The 21779-nt window shown below is 36.2% G+C and overlaps 2 protein-coding genes across 2 annotated transcripts in view; one reads left to right on the forward strand and one right to left on the reverse strand.

Moving 5' to 3' along the window:
• LOC126968019 (peripherin-2-like) lies at positions 1-11734 on the forward strand. Its single transcript, XM_050812800.1, has 9 exons — positions 1-210; positions 3072-3281; positions 3817-3909; positions 5065-5165; positions 7052-7151; positions 7494-7640; positions 9120-9260; positions 10730-10860; positions 11648-11734. Exons 1-8 carry the CDS (start codon positions 49-51, stop codon positions 10856-10858), a joined length of 1083 nt encoding a protein of 360 aa, XP_050668757.1. The 5' UTR covers positions 1-48; the 3' UTR covers positions 10859-10860; positions 11648-11734.
• LOC126967946 (muscle-specific protein 300 kDa-like) overlaps positions 11723-21779 on the reverse strand; it is a 27531-nt gene continuing 17474 nt past the window's right edge. The window contains exons 6-13 of the mRNA XM_050812660.1: positions 21042-21421; positions 20038-20076; positions 18925-19087; positions 18210-18441; positions 17174-17384; positions 16013-16151; positions 14019-14077; positions 11723-12671 (exon numbers count right to left, since the gene is read on the reverse strand). Of these exons, the coding sequence (XP_050668617.1) occupies positions 12452-12671; positions 14019-14077; positions 16013-16151; positions 17174-17384; positions 18210-18441; positions 18925-19087; positions 20038-20076; positions 21042-21421 (1443 nt within the window). The 3' untranslated portion in view covers positions 11723-12451. The remainder of the gene's footprint in view (positions 12672-14018; positions 14078-16012; positions 16152-17173; positions 17385-18209; positions 18442-18924; positions 19088-20037; positions 20077-21041; positions 21422-21779) is intronic.

Raw genomic sequence — 21779 nt, forward strand, 5'->3', positions numbered from 1 at the left:
ACATTAGTGTTCAAATATATATTTATTTAGAATGTTCCGGCTTAAGGTATGGGGTGGGCTGGCCTCACTTTCAGTAACGACGGTCGCGAACGGCTGGCGAACATTCTGCGTGCCTTGCTGATCTCACAACTCGTCATATCCCTTGTTATGGCTATCTATTGCTATAACGTGTCTTTTCGTGTTTTGTCGCTATTGAAGAATATACATAAGGTATTTCACTATTTTATACAACCATACAAAGTTGATTGAATAAACAATGAGTTTCCTCTTGTAGTCCGTCAGCAACTTCAAACATCTGAGTTCTTGTAGCAGGCTTCGTCATTAGCGGATTAATGTCATTGCTTGTAGCGGCGTCGTGGCGCAGTTATCATCAGAAAAAAGTCTACTTCATATTGTTTCTATAAAAGTTATTAAATTTATTAATAGTTATATGTATAAATAAAATTTGAAAACAAAATTTCACTTTTTCACGACCTCGGGCGTTCCGTGCCAGTGCTCTCCCAACTGAGTTAACCGTTCGAGTTACGTATCGTCATAAAATTGTATGCTTTGTTCAACTCTCAGGTTGTAGCTTCATGCACAGGATCTACTTTACAGTATTGATAACCTGCTCAACCCCCTGTATTTGCATATTAGGAAATTGACTTGAGATGTCGCTCTTGTAAATCTAAACAATTTATGTTTTTAAAGTGATAACCCTTACTTCTAGGATTAGTACACAAATAAAATTTGAAAATAAAATTTTATGAACGATGCGGGACTCGAACCCACGACCTCTGCGTTCTCTTGTGTTCCGTGCCAGTGCTCTCCCAACTGAGCCAACCGTTCGAGTCACGTATCGTCATAAAATCTTGTATGTTTTGTTCAACTCTCAGTTTGTATGCCCTCTGCTGTATAAATGCCCACTATACCTAAATAAATAAAATTATATTGATTTAATTTGATCTATTTTTTATACAAATTTCGAGCCACCAGAACACGTCCATAGGTAATAAAGTTGTTTAATGTTTCAAAATGTAATTTGAAAAATTTTTAACAATTTTTTTTTTAAGTCTGGCGCATAATTCTCTCATACCAATTACAGCGTTAAATAAATAAATATCCGGACAACCGAGCCTTGCTCGGATTTTTAAGAATGTACAAACTTGAATTTAAAAAAAAACTAATAGGACATCCGGATTCGAACCGGGTCTTCTGCTTTCCGGATCACCCAATGTCCCATCTGAGCTACTATAGTCTTGTATATAGTGTCGAAATTTACCTTTGTATTCTAAAGTTATTGTAGCTGTTTCTCATTAAAACGGATAAAACTACATTTTTTTAAATTGAAATCTAGCTAGATCGATTTATCGCCCCCGAAACCCCCTATATACTAAATTTTATGAAAATCGTTGAAGCCGATTCCGAGATTCCAATATATATATATATATACAAGAATTGCTCATTTAAAGATATAAGATATAAATGCAACTTACACGCGTTTTGATCATTTAAAAACTGATTTATTTAAACGTCTAACACTCGCGGTAATATAAAAAAGTTCTATTAAGACCTACACTATGCCCTGTTAAGGACTCTACCCACTACAACGTATCATACCATGACCTTGCTATGAACGTATCAGACACGACAAGCAACACGATACGCTCTACTATGCCCACTAGAGCGTATCAATTACGTATCGAAGTCGTATGTATCGGCTTTAATGACCGGAGCGTCAGCATATCATCTCATTATCATCCGCGTGACATGCCCGTGCGTAACAATTTTAGTGACGGGAGGGTCCGCATATCATCTCCGTATCATCCGAGTGCCATATCCGAGCAGTCCCTGTGCGCTGTTATCGCGTTTGTAGTAATTCACCTGATTGGCAACGCGTTTATAACGGCCATCTTACGCGGTTATAACGCGGGTGCTCCCCATTTCACCGCCTGCGCGCACCGGTGTGGCAACGTCGCGTGTCATGCACAGAGCGTATCGCCACCGGCAAAATATTCTCGCCGACAATACTTGCCGCTCCATGCATGGCTTGCTACGGTGCTGGTCGGTAACGGAACGGGCTAGTGGGCATGGTCTCATACTTTTTAATACAGAGAATATTTTTTTGCCTGACACGTTCATAGCACGGTCATGGTATGATACGTTGTAGTGGGTAGAGTCCTTTAAAGTTAATGCTTTGGCGTGGGAACACCCTCACACCCTCCCACACACCCTCACACACATACACACACACACACACACACCCGCATTTACCTTTATTATTTATGATGTATTACATAAAGTACCTGTAAATTTAATTTAATCAAAGCGTTTTCAAAGTGATTGTTTAATCGAGCTGGTAATGTTCTCTAACATCACATCTCGGCTGATTGATCACCCGTGATTATTGTACAGAAGAATAAAAAATTGTCAGTTGTAGAGACGGCCGATAGAAATGAAAACTTAGAACTTCTAGTATTAAAATTTGAAATTTCGTAATGTATAAAAACAATTAAATTATTAATTTCAATTTATTTTTAAAACATAACTATTTCAACAATGCACGCTACACTGAACTTTTCACTAAATCCTAGCTTATGAGCTACGTAGCTAGTGAAATTACTGGGCAAATGAGACTACCATCTTATGTCTAAGGGTGATGAGCGCAATTGCAGTGCCGCTCAGAATTTTTGGACTTTTCATGAATCCGGAGCGGCACTGTATTGTGATGGGCGGGGCATATCAATTACCGACAGGTAAACGTCCTGCTGGTCTCGTCCCGTATTTTCATAAAAAAAAATCCATTCAATTTCACTTATAAGTTAATACACAGCACTAATGTTGCACAATACGTCCGCTGTATAGCTACAGATATGCTGCTATAAGCATTTCGGAGAGGCGAACTAACGAGTTCACCCATCCAAAAAGTATCGAACTTCTAATTATATATTTATATTTTTAATTATTTATTTATTTATTGCGTGCGCCAGTCATGAGCATGTCGGTGAAGCGAACCCATAAGATTTCTCCCTACCAAAAAGGACCCAACGTAAAGAAGTTTTTACTCTAATAAGTCATTAAATGGTTTTCAGCTAACAGTGTTTCTGCTCTACGGCCTAATTCTCATGCAAGCGTACTCAATGAAGCTGCATTACACCGGTGGTCTCCGTCTCCTGACGTTCCTTCTGCGGAGTCCTTACTGGCCTCGGGCAGCGTCCGTCAGCAAGTTGTGGATGATCAGCGGATCAGTGGTAGCACTCAATGGATTGCTTGTGTCTGCTGCCTGCAAGAGCACTCTAAAGGTACTCAAGATTTTTATTAATGTGTTTGCGTTGTCGCATAGTAAACCCAAGGGAAGTGAGGGAGATAGCCTACAAATAACTTCGATTAGATAGAGCCGCATTTAGGTCTAGGTAATCGGTATGCGATTATTAGGATTGAGCAGGTTATCAAGTGTAAAGTAGATGACGCTACACCCCGAGATTTGTGCCAAGATGTACCGATCATGCGTCATTCGGACGGTTGGCCTAATTGGTAAGAGCGCGATGCGTATCCCGAGAGGCAAGGCTTCGAATCCCTCGTCGATCATAAATTAAACCACAATAATTCCCTATCCCCCTGAAAGTCGCAATTTTATGTATCAAATAGCTTATAGTCTTATCCTTTGAAAGATACGCCAATCGCGTAAATTATAATTATTGCTTTACAACATTTACACTCATTCAGTTAGGCGGCAACTCGCTCTCACTACTTAATACCAACATACGCATTAAGATATATCTTATTATTATACTATAGTACAGGAATTTTTTAACACCCCGTATTATTCTCCACCAGGCACTTATGCGTGAGCTCTCGTCATCACTGCGTGTCGGTATCTCGCAGTACCTCACAGAACCCGAGTGGAAGACCTTGTTAGACACTATGCAGGTATGTACGTTATGATTTCATCATAAGACTATCGGGGAGCTGGTCAAGACAAAAGATCTTTGCTTGACCAGCCAATACGATTTGTAATTAATTCACCAGTCGTCAGTACAAAATTTATCCTTTTTATAAACAAATAATAAAAATAAACCAATTATTTAATAAAAAATTACAACTTGGAATATTTATACAAAATAACATCCATGACTAGACTTTCTAATAAATTATGGCACCTTCGAAATACTTGTTCAGTAGTCAGAGTCTAGTAACCAGTGGGATCTTGAGATTGTGTGAGAATTTATTAGAACAGGGGTGCTCAAGCTTGAACTGCTGGCGATCTACCTCAAAATTAATTAGACTACGATCGATCGGCTCTGAGAGGCTTCAAGTATGTGTGATGAAGGAATGTCGTCTAGGTAGTTTCACGATGACATAGATATTAGTTTTGCGCAAAATATATATTTTTTTAGTCAAGGTAAGTGTAGGTCTGCTCTTAAATGTCAATGAAAAAACTCATAATTATTATTCAAAATTGCGAGATTATTGGTTCTTACAAAACAAACGCGTTCTAAAGTTCATAGCTTAACTAAAGAGCGACTTTGGATGTTGAATCTGCATGACACTGCATGTCATGAGCATACTTTTTATAAGATGATACGTATTTACGGATTTAAGTTTATCATACGGGATTTTTTTCTCGAGATTGAAACAAAAGGCACTCGCGATCGACCAGTCTGGATGGATCTTTACGGATTTAAGTTTATCATACGGGATTTTTTTCTCGAGATTGAAACAAAAGGCACTCGCGATCGACCAGTCGATCCCGATCGACCGTTTGAGCACCCATGTATTAGAAGATATTGGATGCTAAGCAATTACAATAAGTCCTGTTTGAAAAGCCAAAATTCTGGCGAATAAGATGTGGATACCTACTTGAACCGTACTTGTTAAAATAAAAAGTTCAATAGTAAAGGCTCATACCCATTTCAGATAGACCTGAAAACACCAAAACAGGTTCATCCCGCAGTTTGATTGTACGTAGGAAAAAGTACCATGAGAGCGCGCATCCAGGACATTGAAGCAATTCCAAGATATAAGAATATATTTGTCACTAGTACTACTTCCTTTACTTATGAAAACATGAATGTCAATTTACAGATAGAGTTAAACTGTTGCGGGGCAGATCAGCCAAGTGACTGGTACGACATTCCCTGGATCAACATTGACTATCTAAACGCAGACTCTGATATAGTTATGAAGTAAGTGCGAACAACATTTTGGTATAGAACTTAAGAGGGCCCTTCCCGGTCCTGTCTATCGTCATTCGTCAACGCGAGGGTGGTCGAAAAGCATGTTGTTTCATCCACATAATATACCGCCTATTGATGGACAAACTTTGGTCGAAAAATAAAGTGCAGAAATTCACTAAAGCTTCTTCCAGGAAATACGTGTTTTTGAGTAATCCTTACACAATTTTGAAATTTATGTTTATCACATTGAATCTTCATTGCAGGCCAAGGTTTCTATCGCAATGTTTTATTTACTTTTTAATTTATGAGTTCAACATACCTATCAGTAATTTTTTTGTAAGAAGGATGCATTAAAACGATATAATCGCCTACGAGCGTTTTGTATGAAAAATGTATGGGGTTCTCCGCTCTGCGCTGCGCTTTTTACACGTTTTATATTAACTTCACTTGTATGTTTGTAACTGACTCCTTTAGACGCGATTTTGACCCACTTTTAACGGCCAGATTTCATTCAAACTTTGTAGATTTATCGAGGACCGATGATAATACACTAATTTGATAAGATTATTCCATGATTCAATTTGCAAAATTTTTGCCAATTAATCTAATTTTTAAATAAATAAATTACTAAGAAGCGCCATCTAGTAATTTATTGTAAACTACAAAGGAACCGCACGACTTGTCAAGACAGTTCTACAAAATTATAGTATCTAATTCGTTTAGAAGCGAATAGATGGCGGTGAATTTGTATTTCACGCCATCTAGCAGCATTTTAATAAACTCTTAAGGCAATTATGAAATGATATCATTTAACGTACGCGTATACAAATGATTCTATAATAATCAGGTAATGTTTTTATTTACGAAAAGATGGCGCGATACTAAAAGTAATCTGTTTGCATTTTAAATTATTAATGTGTGATTTAACTGAGCTAATTATTATAATATTTTTATTTCTTTCAATAAAACTAAAATATTTTTATTCGCAAATATTAAAATCCCTTCATTCAATTTAAAAAATTAAACTTAAAAATGAAAAATATATAATTGTTAAAAAAACTAAAAAACACTCTTTATATGAAATTCAACTAAAAAATAGAAATGAAAATGAAATATGATAATGAAATATATTTTTATTACACTTTTCAATTTAAATTTATTAAAATTTATTTTCTATTTCTTAGTTGAATTTTACAGAAAGTGTGTTTTTTAGTTTTTTTAAACTATTATTTTATTTTTCTGTATTTGGTCGCTGGCATAAAAATATTTTTTGTTAGTCGTTTATTTGTCAATTCAGTGCAAATATTATGTTAATTAAATGTTTGTGTTCCAAGCAAATGTTATTTTTAAAGTAACAATTTTCTTGTAGTCGTGTACGCAGTATGAACTGGAATGGGAAACTGTACTTTCTTATTATTTAAGCGTTTGTAGGTAACGACCGAAAAAGCCTGAAATTTATACTAATACTAGCAAACGATGTATTGCCGATATTAAAATCGCGATACAAAAGTAACTGTTGATTGTATATGGGTGAAAATTTGAAGTTGTATGTATTTTTTGATGCTGACTCATAATCAAACAAATTTAAAAAAAAATAAAAAAAAATTCGTGTGGACCACCCTTAACATTTAGGGGGATGAAAAATAGATGTTGTCCGATTCTCAGACCTATCCAATATGCACTCAAAATTTCATGAGAATCCGTCAAGCCGTTTCGGAGGAGTTCAATGTTTAACACCATGACACGAGAATTTTACATATTGGATGATCACAGCGTACTATGATTATAGTTTATTAGATATTATATTTAAATCCTTTTTGCCAGATTACTTAGCATATATATAACGAGAATTTTATTAAAATAAAAAAGGTTTCAATTAACCGAATGTCTTGAAGGTTGTCAGGCAGTGATGGTAAGATCTTACCACCAGTGGCGCCCTACTCTTGCTGCACACCACGTCTCCTGGCTCCGTGTTATCACGATCTACTACAACAGGTGAGCTTTGTGAATTTCCTATTTTTCCGAAGCACAAGTGCCTTTTGCCCTAGTAAGTGGCTTTGACAGTCTTATTTTATTTGTAGATTTAGCCACTGTTGTTTTTATAAACTAAATTTATATCGCATACTAAAATATTTTGTAAACTGTAAATAAATTGGGGAACAATAACCCCCTTATTCATAATAGTCTGCTAACTTAAAGCATTGCTAATTCTCACTCTGTCTTCTTCTATTGACCTAAGTCAGAATGAGAAAAAACACTCCTAAGCGGCTGTTTAAAGTTAGCGGACCATTATGAATAAGGGGGTAATTGATTTACTTGATGCTGTCTGTTGGGCAGTGGGAATGGCGGTCAGCGTGGTCTTCCGGCTCGCCGCTGGTTGGCGCTTCGGTGGAGGCTCGTGGTTGCGTGGAGGCTGTTCGGGACCCGCTCACCCGCGCAGCCCTAGCGCTGCAGATGTGTGCTCTGCTTTCAGTGGTGCTGCAGGTACCTATCTGTTAATAGAGCTGGCGGGAATACCGTCAATTACCCAAAGTATTATCTTGCGTTGATAAAATACTCGCTCCCCATTTTGTTTATTTATTTGGAGAAGGTGGCTATTTGTCTAGTAATACCGTGTCTTGGTCTGGTCTTGGTTTGTATGGTGGTATGGTTTTTCTACTGCAATTTATCCTGTCATCATCAGCGGGAACGGTTTCGAGTAGGCTTAGTTGCATATTTTTCCACTTCTAGGTAAACGTGTTCATCTATGAGTACAGTTTGAGTGCTAGGAGTGTTTAATTTATAATAAATTCCGAAACAAGAATCGGCCTTTCTTATTGAATAACCCCCTTTTTCGGTGAAAGTGATTATCTTACTTCAAGTGGGTCTGGAGATGTTTTGAGTGACTTATTTTTAGGTTAATTCTTTGTTAAAACAAGGATGTTCAATTAACGGCCGTTTTCAATAACCTATCTATCCTTAGTTTAACTTACGGATACATAGCTGTCACCGTTTAATGACAAGATCTTATCTATCCATAGTTATGTCCAATATAGTTATAGTCCAATGCTATCTGTCAATAAGTAAGCGTAAAAGGATAGATTTGTCTACGTCTAGTAAGTTAAACTAAGGATAGATAGGTTATTGAAAACGGCCGTAAAAGCTGCAACAACCGATTAATTTAATTACTTTTCTTCAATGTCTTATTTTATTATTATATACTAAAGGTCGGCAACGGTCCTAGGATTCCTCTGGCTTTGCAAGATAATTACTTAAAATCAGGTGACCGTACGCTCGTTTGTCCTCCTCTTTCATAAATAAATATGAGTAGGGAAACTCCTGAATACAAAGCCTGACTTAATATTGCGGTCGTAGGTTTGTAGGTATATTTGCTGACCCAACCAAAGCATATATTTTAGTACAAGTGGACATTAACACCTTATTAATAATAGTCTGCTAACTTAAAGCATTGCTAATTCACACTCTGTCTTCTTCTATTGACCTAAGTCAGAATGAGAAAAAACACTCCTTAGCGGCTGTTTTAAGTTAGCGGACCATGATGAATAAGGGGGTAGGTCGCCGCGACCAAAACCGACGCCGCTGTAGATACTGTGTTGAAACATATTACATAATTCATGTTTTACCAGTGGGAGGCTCCTTTGCACAGGAAGCCGGCTAGATTATGGATACCACAACGGCGCCTATGTCTGCCGTGAAGCACATATGTGTAAACATTATTATGTTTCGGTCTGAATGGCGCCGTAGGTAGTGAAATTAACGGACAAATGAGACTTAACATCTTATGTCTCAAGGTGACGAGCGCAATTGTAGTGCCGCTCAGAATTTTTCGGTTTTTCAAGAATCCTGAGCGGCACTGGATTGTAATGGGCAGGGCGCATCAATTACTATCAGCTACACGTCCTGGTCGTCTCGTCGCTTATTTTCATAAAAAAAGTATTATAATATCATTAACTTTTAAATCAGGTGATCATCGTAAGTCTCACGCAAGTGATACGCAGTAGTGGCACTGACGCCATGTTGCGGGGCGACCTGCGCGGTGAGGGGAGTGCGGGGGGACCAACGAGAGGTGTGGGGACGGCGCCGCCCCCGTCCACTACAGATATGGTGAGTATCGTAATAATACAACTGAGGATGTGTTGATATATCGATCGATAGTATACGAACATACAGAATGAAAATAAGGGACGAGACGAGCAGTACGGTCAGCTAATTGATGCGCCCTGCTCATTACAATGCAGTGCCGCTCAGGATTCCTGAAATCCCCCAAAAATTCTGAGCAGCACTACAACTGTGCTCGTCACCTTGAGACAAGATGTTAAGTCTCATTTGCCCAGTAATTTCACTAGCTACGGCACCCAGACCGAAACACAGTAATGCTTACACATTACTGCTTCACGGCAGAAATAGGCGCCGTTGTGGTACCCATAATCTAGCCGGCATCCTGTGCAAAGGAGCCTCCCACTTACTTACTTTGTGCAAGGCAATCATTGCAATTCTATTTTCTTTAGCACCCTATTCCACTGTTGTGATTTTATAATAACATCGCAAGCAATGTGTGAAATGGCGGTAAATGTTCGAAGAATTACACAAATTAAATTTAAAAACAAAAATTATGAACGATGCGGGACTTGAAGCCGCAACCACTCCCTTTCCTTGCGAGTGCTCTTCCACTAAGCCAAACGTTCGAGTGACGTATTGTTGATAAATCTTGTATATGTTTTGCTCTACTACTTCACAGTAATAATTTGATAACATGCTCAGCCCCAATATTTGCATACTAGGAAATTGACTTGAGATGTCACTCTTGCAAATCTAAATAATTTGTTATTTTTTTAAGTGATATTATTTTTCATAAATTTTGTTTATAAATTTGTGTTAGTAATCCCAGAAGTGAGGGTTATCACTTTAAAATCATAACAAATTTATCGAAGAATTAATAAAATTTCACGTCTTGAAGTTGTAACAATATTTATGGCCAGACTAGTCATAATTTTTATGTTGTTTGTGAATATTATGACCACAATTTTATGCCGCACACTTAAAAGTTTAGTATGACAAACTGACTGCAAATTAATGGTCTCAAAAGTTTTCCCGATACTTGAAATTCATTCGTAAATTGTTCAATGTTTATAAATAAATTCTAGATCAAAGGCAGTACTTCACATTTTTATACAACAACATCTACATACAACATGCGTACTACTTCTCCCGTATGAGCGGGGGCAAAGCACTAGTAATGTTAATATAATCATCAGGTACAATTGCCAACACTCTTGTGATCCCACTCTTGTGGTGGCTCGAGAGGGGAAGGAAGGCAGTGATTCATTAGGTCCTTTTTCCATAAAAAAGGGAACTTTCTGAATAAGGAAAGGGAGGTGTCAGTAGCATGCATTGGTTTTCTAGCAGCTTTCGGGAAGCGAAGCAGCTCGCGGTAAATCATTTATATAAATTAGGAAGAGGAAGGGTCCAAGAATATACCCTTGTGGTACCCCCTTTCCTCGCTTCAACAGTCCGTTTACAATCTGAAGTTTTTTATATAACTGCTACTTTACTAATCAATAAAATGTTTACAGCACGAAGAGTCCGAGGTGTGTATTCGGCGGAGTACGGTGCGCGCTCACAGGAATACCTCCGCGAATGCTCGCGAGCGGATGCGAGTGCGTCGGCTACGTTCGCGGCTGAGCTATCCATACCTGTCTTGAAGGTAAGATATTTGGAGTTCATGCGATTTTGATGAAAAACAATTAGTGTTTCTGATATACAGTATATTATTGGCAATTTTGTAAAAACAAATGTTGAATTGAAAATTTTGTGAACGAGTTAAGCAACCTGGCACACAATTGTTGTGGTTGAGATAATACCACTCTCAACCTAAATACCTAATTTTAATTAAAAATATTATTCCTCGAAATAATCAGACCACGGAGAATTAGTTCTATTAATAATTATTAACCCTATATTACTAACCTCTTTCAGTTCTCTTTGTTAGAAAAGCAACGCGATCATAGTAAAAAAAAGATATTTACTTAGAAATATGGCATACTATCTTTTAGCCGCGACTTCGTCCGCGTTGAATAGTTACTTTGGGAAATTTATTTTTTTATATTTTAGGATACTTTACACATACAAATAATACACATACAAACTGCTCTTTCCGCTCTTCTATGAAACACCGCATATCCCTTGTCATTGTGGACAGTCTCTGTAATAGTATTTCCCTGTGAACTTTCATGTCCTATTTCAATCTCTAAATTTTATCAAAAGCGGTTCGGTAGTTTAGGCATGAAAGTGTAACAAACAATCTTACATTAACATTTATAATATCAGTAGGGATTTACTATTAGTAGGGAGTAGCATTTTTTAATTTTATCTACTATGAGAGATTAATTGAAATCCTCTCTCACCCCCAATCAATTTTTTTTTAACTTTAATAAAAATATTCTTGTACAGATTTTTAGTAAAGCTAAATATTGAATTTGTTATATTTTCAGGTTATGTTGGAAATTCAAACAACAAGACTATTTAAATAAATGTACATAAACAATAATGTAAATAAAACTACCCAATAATCAATGCAATGCTTTATTTGACTTTTATAATCAGTCCTTACTAACTAACGTTTAAGTAACAATGCATGAATGCGAATAATATGTCGTCATTTGTGCGACGCTTTTTAAATATAGATTAAATAGTTTTCATGAGAGGGCGCATTTTGGAATCGGCCGTCATAAGTGTCTTTATACGTTACAAATATACAAAAACGGATCTATTTACATACGTGTCGGCCCAATAGCACCTGTGTTTGAGAATATGGAATGTTTTCGCGCCCTCAAACACTGCGTTTTACCAAAAGCGGTGGCGAGAGCGCATGCGCTGAAACATCAAAGACAACTGTCAAATGTCGTAGAGGGAGTTCGGACTTGTGAGCAATTGCGTTTGTGTTCAGCCAAGGTTTATTGCAATAAGCTCGGCGAGCCAAGCTAATAATATTTTAGATGTTAAGTTCATTAATTTGTGATGTCTTTACAAATACAATAAATAATTAATTACATATATATTAATAAGTTTGGAGTCGAATTTTGTTCGATATGTCGAGTCACTGAGTGTGTGAGACAACAGTTTAGTAGTAGTAAGAGACTGTATTTAGTGTTCTAAGGACTACATAGTTTTATAATAAGTTTACTCAATAATTGTGAGTATGTAGTAAACTTAATATAAATCATAGTGAAACATAGAACACAAAATATCGCCTCGTTTAATTTACGCGTGGAAATTATTTGCTCATGTGTACTAGTCTATATGGGAGGGGGTCCGTCTGGATAGCGCAGTACTGGTGTTAGCGAGGGCACGGCTCGGCAGTCGGTCTGTGTGTGCGGCGCCAGCGCGGCCGCTCCAAGCAACAACAACAATAAGGCTTGGAACGGAAGTGACGCTCGCGCCACGCGGCATACGAAACGCAAGCCGCGCTGTACGCCCGTTAGTGAACGCTCTTCTGTTTCGTCACTAACCGCCACGCTGCAAACAAAAAGTATATTTAACAACTTGCTTTTATAATGTGAATTTGAATTTTTATTGCAGTAGGCATTATTTTGCGGAAATCTATAATTATCCAAATGTTTCGAGTTTTCTTGAGTGTTAATTCCGCTAATATCACGAGACGACACGAGAGTCTTGTGCCAGTGTTTGGCAAGTCAATGCCTCGTGTAGAGGCGAAACACGTGTCGAATTGTTTGAAGACGAATATTGGCGGAATTAACACTGAAGAAAACTGAAAACATTTGGATAATAGTGTGTGTTTCTTGGCCACTAACTAAATAGAACCAGAGTTCATAAACAAATGTAATGTTCTATGTACATATTGCTAGATAATACGTGTAATTAATTTCGAAGCTTTGGCAGTAATACGATTGCAAAATAAATCATAAAAATTATAAATAACTCCAAATTGATAAGAGTATAAATAGCTCCCGAGGGTTGGGACGGCACGCGACAATAACTTTATTACGTGTGACGTTATTAGAGTGTCTGTCTGTGTATGATTGAACCTGACGTTAATATGACGGATGTTACTAAAAGATTAAGGTCATCTATCTCCTGTTTAATGCTCGGGCCTTACAAATAAACTTGGTGTTATGTTATACCTGAGTATAAACCAAGACTATATGTCATGCAAAATGTTTACAATATGCTTACGATTGTTTTATTCGGACGTATAACGTTTCCCGCGTTTATTTGCAAGGCTGCTAGACATTCGCAAAACTTCAGAATTATCATTGTATTGACAGTGTTCTCAGCGATATAGTCAACATTTTGCATATTCTTGGTTATGACTTTGTCCGGAGTTTATTTGTAAGGCCGTAGATGTGTTAAGATAACATAGAGATAGGAAATAAGCCTTTTCATGATCGATAATCGCCATAGGATAAAGCAATGAGTGTTCTTAAATCAAGAGTTACTTTGTTATTATTTGTGCTCAGGAAGTAATTACGTAGCTCAAAATTTGTTGTAATCTAATGTCATGAAACTAAATTATGTATTTTATTGATTCTTTGAAAATTAATCAATTACAAGTATATTGGCCATTTTTCCATACATCTTGCGCTTGGCCTTTATACTTTTGGGCCTAGATTATTTATACGCCTAGATAGTCTGTGACAGCTGTGAGAGTAAAAATTGAAATTGACATACAAATCGCGAGTGTAAGACGTAGCTTGTCACGCACACTAAAGTAATAAACCTGGCCTGTTTTTATCGGTTTTTTAGCAGCAAGAGACTATCTGGACGTGCAAATTATCTAAGCATTTTGGGGTATAACTGTCTCAGTACGCAGCGGTGTGATTGTGGATCAAGTGCAATACTTACTCTGCTTCGCTGAGGGGCGGCAGGTTGAGTGACATCTGCTCCTCCTCATCCTCCATAAGCTACGGGATACAATAGGTACGTCAACATACTGTGCCAAGCAACTACTTGTGGATTTGTGGACCGAAAGCATTGTTTACTAATTTCATAATACCGTCATATTGACTATTTGTCGGCTATAACTTTATAAACAAAAATATATTTGTTAATGAAAATAAGGGACTAGACAATGCATTGCTGCTCAGGATTACTGGTAAACCCAAAAATTCTGAGCGGTACTACAACTGCGCTCGTCACCTTGAAACATAAGATGTCTCATTTGCCCAGTAATTTCACTTCCGCCCTTCGGACCGAAACACAGTAATGCTTACACATTACTTCTTCATGACAGAAATAGGCGCCGTTGTGGTACCCATAATCTAGCCGGCATCCGGTGAAAGGAGCCTCCAACTGGAGATATATTAATAGTTTTTGTTTAAGTAATCCAATAAAATAAAATTCCGTATTTCTATTTCTATATTTAAAGTAGATCTACTCAGCAATTAACTAATTTGAACAAACGTTTTACGTGGGTGCCAATACAGATATTACTAAAAATGTGGTCACTACTTTAATAAGCAATGCTTTCGTTCTTACGAATGTAAAAATATAATTATAGTGTCATTGTAAAAGCAAAACATATTATTACTCTAGGGGAACTAAGCTTAAAGCTTTAAGTGAATTAGAATTTCGTTTTAAACTCATATTAAAAAAAAATAATTATGGTAATCATACACAAATAAAATTTGAAAATAAAGTTTTATGAAAGATGCGGGGCTCGAACCCACGACCTCTGGCGTTCCGTGCCAGTGCTCTCCCAACTGAGCTAACCGTTCGAGTGACGTATCGTTATAAAATCCTGTATGCTATTTTCAACTCTCAGGTTGTGGCTTCATCTACAGGATCTACTTTACAGTTGATAACATGCTCAACCCCAATATTTGCATATTAGGAAATTGACTTGTATCAAATCTAAACAATTAGTTAGGTTTTTAAACTCTCAGGTTGTGGCTTCATCTACAAATTTTGTTTTCAAATTTTATTTGTGTATTAATCGTAGAAGTGAGGGTTATCACTTAAAAAAAAACATAACAAATCGATCGTAATTATAATATTGATTAAGTAACCCGTAAGCTAGATTAAGAAGTAACTTAATTATGTAGAAGCTTGCGTTCTGATGGACTAGGTGCGGTATTCTAGGCGTGAATGTATTTACTTTTTCAAACCAACTTAATATAGGGAATATAATATATTGGTCAGGTGTTTTACTACGAATTATTAGATAGGCTTCATTCGTAGTGTCAGGGAGATTCATAAAATTTAATATGTATATAATATATATATTTATATATCCTGACATTTCAGATCACATACAGCCTGAATAGTCAAGGGTATGACGTGTGTTAAAAACACACAAAGTATTTTATTAAAACCTTCGTTTTAAGTTTAAGTTATTAATTAAGCATTTATTGAGATATCATATAGAGGTGATATAGATGCGCCGAGCTTGCATGTTGAGCTATGTAGAATCTTTGTACCGGACATTACTGTTCGAGGCGCAGGCAAAGATTGTTCGCGAGTCCGACACATCGTACTGTGGCTCGCACCAACTCACCTATACCGAGGTCTCTCTCTGCTCTCAACGCTCTTCTCGAAGCCAACCCTGCTTGTGATTTATTTGCAGATGGATGGCAGACGATTTTAACAGAGTGCTTGCGTTTTTGTGAGAGAAATGGATGAACGGTAGTTGGATGTTAATTAATTGTTAGTTATTTACAGTAAACTTTGTATTTATTAACTATTATTTGAGTAATATGTTTAGTTTGTAATTAGTTCTTACTTTAATATTGTAATTGGCTTACGCCATTTTATTAAAGTATAAATAAATAAAATCAATAGTTTAATATTTAATATTAAGCTTGATCGAGTGGCATTGGACCACACGACGGTGATAGTACCTGCGGTGCCACTGCGGCCGCCGCTGCGGCTAGAGCCGAGCCCGAGTCGGGGTGTCGCGCAAGTGCTGCCCCCAGTTTGAGAGCATATACCGCCGACAACTTGCGGAGCGACTGTAGACGAAGCCGTAGCTCTCCCAGCCTGTAACAATATGGTCATCGGTTACAAATAGGATTTAAAATCAGTACCAATTATCACCCATTCGAAAATTTTTGTCAGCAAGCTTTTTTTAATAAAATTTCGTAACAATTAAATTTATTATCGAGGCCAAATTAATTATTATATTAAGGCCTGAGGACGGTTGTTCCATTTCCCAATCTTCATTCATGGATTCATTAAGAGATTCATTTATGTCACAGTATTTTATTTTATTTTATTAGGTAAACAAACAGTATTACATGACATAAATAGGTTAAAAAAGTATACATCTATTAACCATTTACAGTTTTCGCATATAAGAGACTATAAGCGTGTTACAAATAATGAACAAAAATACAAAAAAGATCAAGAAGTAATACAATAAAAGTATATAGATATAAATACACGAAGACAAACTGAATGGATGTTATAGTATTCAGGCGTTCAGCAATCAAGAGAACACACACTCATCCAACACCTCGTCAATGTACCTCTTAAAGCGTTTGGTGACGTATTGAATATATCGAAATCAGGCAAGTCTACTGATATCTGATTTATTGCTTGGACACCTTATAAAATATGAATGTTGCCTGTAATTAGTACTCCAATGAGGAACGTATATAGTACATTTTGTTCTGGTGTAGTTATTGGGCGTTTTGATACCAATTTGTGATGTTAATTTAGAAGAATCTATATCCTGTATATTTTGTTTCTTAACAATTGTTTTAAATTTCGTAACACATTTGTTTTGTACATTTTCTGGTACATCACTATAGGTACATCGACCAACAAAAGTGCATACCAGTTTTTTGTCTGTTTCTGGTTTTAACATTGTGAATGTCACAGTTTTTTTAAACTCGCTGAAGTGCCTATGAACTACATAACATTATCAAGAATATACTGAGATGCATCAATTTAAAGTATTATTTCTAAAAATGTTATTAAGGTCAGCTAGTGGGAGTTCTGTTTGCGCATACCCATAAAGGTATTTTTGGTATATATAACACAGTATTAGGGTTCCTCACCTGGTGTAAACATGTCGTGCGTCTTCTTGCAGTAGACGGGCGGCATCGCGTAATGCCAGTACGCGCGGTTCAGCTCGGGTGAGCTCGTCGCGTAACTCGCTGAAGCGTCGGAAGTCACGTCGCAGTTCAGACGCCGCGCGTGTCAACCGCAACGGTTCGCGCGAGCGTACAACCCGCTCGGCGTTACCCAGCTGGCTCACAAGCTCTACCACTATAATAATTATGATGGCCTTAAGAGACAGAACACTAGATCATGAATTACAAATTGAAAGACGTTCTCGAATACGGGCCTTAGACCAGGGGTGTGCATTGGTTTACAGCAAGGTAGGCACTGTAGATATAACTAGTCGTAGTTGCGTTTAAATCCAATAGTACTAGGTTTTGAAGTCTAAACATTGAAGTTGTTTGTGTTTCGAATATGGTTTTCGGACCATTTGGTCAATCTAATAACTTTAGTTTAATAGGTGTTCAATAGGTATATACTATTTAGTACAATACTGTTGTATTGAATTAATATACATTTACTAATAAAATAATGGAACCAAATTGAACTAAAACAACTTTAATATTAGTTCTGTATTTATTTAGTTTCTTAACGAGGTTGACAGTGATTAATTGTCTATATGATATGCACGCCCGTGGCAAGACAAAATAATATTGACAAGAATACTGTTGGACTTTTTTATGGATGTGATTACTTTATGCAAAACCCTTTTACAAAGTTTTAAACTTACACACATCTAAAACAATTTATTTACACAAAATTCGATTGAATATCGGACAAATTGCTTTAAATTTCAAATAGACTTAAACTAGCCTGTTTATTATTGGGACACTTATTAATACGACTCTTTACAAAAATTACTAATAACTCCATTATAACATTTATAACCTATAAATAGTTAATAATAATGATCAAGGCCCCAGTTATTGCGTCGTTATATCGTCAGGACACTCTCGATTAAATGATAATTGTCCCGATGATAGTTTAAAAAGTAATAATTTAAGCCCATAGGCTTATCATAATCAGACTCACCGATATCGTGGAACTCTTGGTTATGCACAAGAGCGCGTTGTAGTTTGGTTTGCCATTCGGCGGCGCGTGCACACGCGGCGTCCCAGCGGCGATTGGCCGCCGCCAGACGCTCAGTGACGCGTTCGGCCGCCGCCGCGTCCCGAGCGTGTCGCGCCACGTGTGTGCCCACAACATTCAGCGACACCACAAGCGCTTTGTGCGAGTCCAAATCTAATAGGAACTCGCGGTGATCCTGAAAGACACAGTTAGGTAAGTATATATATATATTTTCATGCAACTGTTAATATTTCGTGAACTGGAAATCTAATTTACCGAAAGCGATCTTTATAATCAACGGCATGTATTGTGCTGAAGTCAGAAGTGGGATCAGTTAACCAATTATTACACTTCATGTGTGCAGTTATTTATATATATATATGCAATTAAGCTGACTGCTCAAGATACCTATGTACCGGGTCAAATAAAAAAAAATATATTAGGTATTGATGATATTGAATAAGACAGCTACTTCATGCTCTCTCATGTAATGCCGGCCTTTGTGGACTCGACCCAACTTTACACAAACGAGCGTTATATAGGCGATAGTGACGGCTTAATCTCATACAATACCCATAAAATAAAGTGCTCAATACGCCACTAGAACTTTATCTCTAACAATACTAGAGAAGAGGAACCTAAATCGAAATGTGACCAACTTATGAGGTATTATTATTACCTGTATAGCATCTTCCAACGCGTCATATTGTTCTGGGGGCTCCATCCTGGCCTCATCCGTCGCTTCAGAGAACTGCAGCCATTGCTCCAACCGCCACAAGTCATTGTCCAGTTGCTTCCAGTTCCTATCCGAGCACAGGGGGCAAGTCAAACGACCAGCCTCGCTGCAAATAACATACAAGCTTTACAAAATTTGCCAACTATCGAAAATGAATGAACTTTTAATTTGAAAGTGAATATGAAATGAAATGACTACCTTCCTAAAATTAATGGCCTAATAAATAAATATATAATACAACATTAAAAAGAAAAATGCAACAAACAAAGTGTACTTAATACAGTGCAGAAAGATAAATTTAAGTTATTTGACAGCAAAATTCTTGATCACAAAAGTAGCAATTCATCGTATTACGCATGTCTTAATATGGCGAGCGTAATTGACTTAGAAAATGATTTGTGATCAAGGTTGATACCGCCAATAACCTATATATTAAAAGTAAAAAGTGAGTAGAACAATACAAACATCACAACGGTGAAAAAATAAAACAAACACTACAAAATCATGCAACACTAACTACTCACCTAAAAGCAAACAAAAATTAATAATTAATGATTCTAATTTTGATACAAAGGCAAAATTCAGATAAATCAACTGAAATAAACATTATTGGAAGAGTTTAAAAACAGTCTAATATAGATAATGAAAATGTATTCATAGATGGTTATGGTGATTACAATAGGAACAACCGGCATTATTGAATTGAAATTGAAAAAAAAATGATATTAAGATATGACTTTCAAAGCTATTAATGCAGCTTTTTAGCTGTGGTAAAATATAAGAATGATAAAAATGGTTTCCATCTTGTTTTAAATTGATAATATTTGCGTTCATGTTTTCAAATAATAAAATTATTACAAATGAAATTTTAGAATGTTTACTATTTTTCAAACTCTCGAATGATGGTAATAGTAAATCGATGTAGCTAAATTTATATTTTGCTATGTTAGTGGATTCATAAATTTAATTATCTGTTTATATATGATTGCGAAGTTCCTATTTTAATCAAATGTTTGCCAATGAAAGTGTATTAATAATTAGAGAAGCAATACTCACTGTTCACAAGTGAGAGCATACGACGCTGAGTGCGGCAACCTAGGGTAAGAAAACGACTTTGAATAAAATGCCGTTATCATGCAATTTTTAAAAAAAAGATAGTTATGGTATCACTCTCTGGCTGGTTATAGCCCAATTGTTATCATTGATTTACAATCGGGATTTTTATCGTCTCTTCGACCATTAGAAAAGTCATTATTGTGTATTCAATAACACTAGAACTAGAGATTGCTAGGTGCATTTTAAGTGCATTTTTAAATACAACGTTGAAAATTTGAATACTGCTTTTAATGTTATTATTCCTCCAGTTCTTTGTAGAAAAGCGCAAGTCTTTAAATGAATATGAATTAATTAAAAAGTAAGTACCGTTTCAAGAAAAGCCATTAATAGGTTTGTGTATATATATAATGCGTGCTAAAATATATTTGCGTGGATTTCATAAAACTTAAGCTCGTTATTTATTTGCCAAATTGTAGTAATAAGTTTAATCTTCGTAAGCAATAAAACAAAGTTAATAAACAACATCAAAAACAGTATTTACAGCATTTTGTTATTCCTGTTATAAATTGCAATTTGCAATGTCGTGCTATTTTAATGTACATTGTAAAGGCCTTCACCAAAGGTGCTCGTGCCACAAACCCCAATTTAATTTAAAGCTGTCAAGTCATTGAAATATTATATAAGTTACATAATATTGTGCCTAATATAAGCAAATACAGTCTTAAATAGATCCACAAGTGTGCAAATAGGCTATTGATAAGTATAGTTTAAATTTTGTATTTTTACAGAAGCCTTGTTTAGATTTGTCGCTTACTTTCGTCAAAACTACATATTGAAACAGAGAATTTTGTTTTTTTAACCAATTGCAGACTTATGATCTATTTTAATAATTTTAATTCAAATCCATATCATTGAAGTAAATTTAAAGCTCGGCTTAAGAAGTTGTATATATCAGTGAATGCCTTGTTAATATTAAGTCTAGTATGCCATATAGTTATACATACCTCAAGTTATTTATTTGAAGCTCTCGTTTTTTAGCCTGGTTCAATAGATCTTCGTATCTAAGGGATAATGAATTAACTTCATCGAGCATTGCTTCTTGTTCAGTTGCATCACATTCAGTTAGTAGCAGTTCAGATAAATGTTTTGCTAATTCTAGAGTTTGTGCTGGTTTAGCTCCAGCTCTAGCGATTTCTTTAGCTGCTGTAGCTAATTCTTCGCTTGAAGCGTTTTCTTTGAAGTCTTGTAGTAAAGCTGTTCTTAAGGCTTCTAGCGCTTCAGATGCTTCTTTAACAGCTGATGTTAATTCAACATGGTACGTCTCTTTCGATGTTAATGTGTCCACTTGAAGGGCGGCATCTGTTTCCCATTTAAGCGTATCAACCTAGAATAAGAATTTATATATTTTTTTATTGAAAATCTTAATTTTAAACAGCATTCTTATTAGATACAACTAAAAGAGTCCGCAAGTTGATCTTTTTAAGAACTTACGCGTATCAGCATTTTCAAGTTTACTTTAAACTGTTTTTTTTACCATTTGCCAATATATGTTATCTTTGTTTATGGAGCTGCTACTTCACACATGATGCTCTTAGAAAGAGCTAAAGTTCTTAAAGTTATTTTTAAAAACCAATTAAAATAATAAACATCCAACACAAACTATAGGAATACCTCGGGACTCCATTTTGTCCAAGGTAATTTTACTCCTACGTGAAAAGTAGGTACCTATACATAAAGAGGTC

Source organism: Leptidea sinapis, chromosome 14 (assembly GCF_905404315.1).
Source record: "Leptidea sinapis chromosome 14, ilLepSina1.1, whole genome shotgun sequence".
Classification (NCBI taxonomy): domain Eukaryota; kingdom Metazoa; phylum Arthropoda; class Insecta; order Lepidoptera; family Pieridae; genus Leptidea; species Leptidea sinapis.

What these genes read in the sequence shown, in the direction of transcription:
- LOC126968019 (XM_050812800.1), top strand. Translation starts at nt 49, where the DNA reads ATGGGGTGGGCTGGCCTCACTTTCAGTAACGACGGTCGCGAACGGCTG. An exon ending in TATTGAAGAATATACATAAG is followed by an intron (nt 211 to 3,071) that starts GTATTTCACTAT and finishes AATGGTTTTCAG; the next exon opens with CTAACAGTGTTTCTGCTCTA. An exon ending in TGCTTTCAGTGGTGCTGCAG is followed by an intron (nt 7,641 to 9,119) that starts GTACCTATCTGT and finishes CTTTTAAATCAG; the next exon opens with GTGATCATCGTAAGTCTCAC.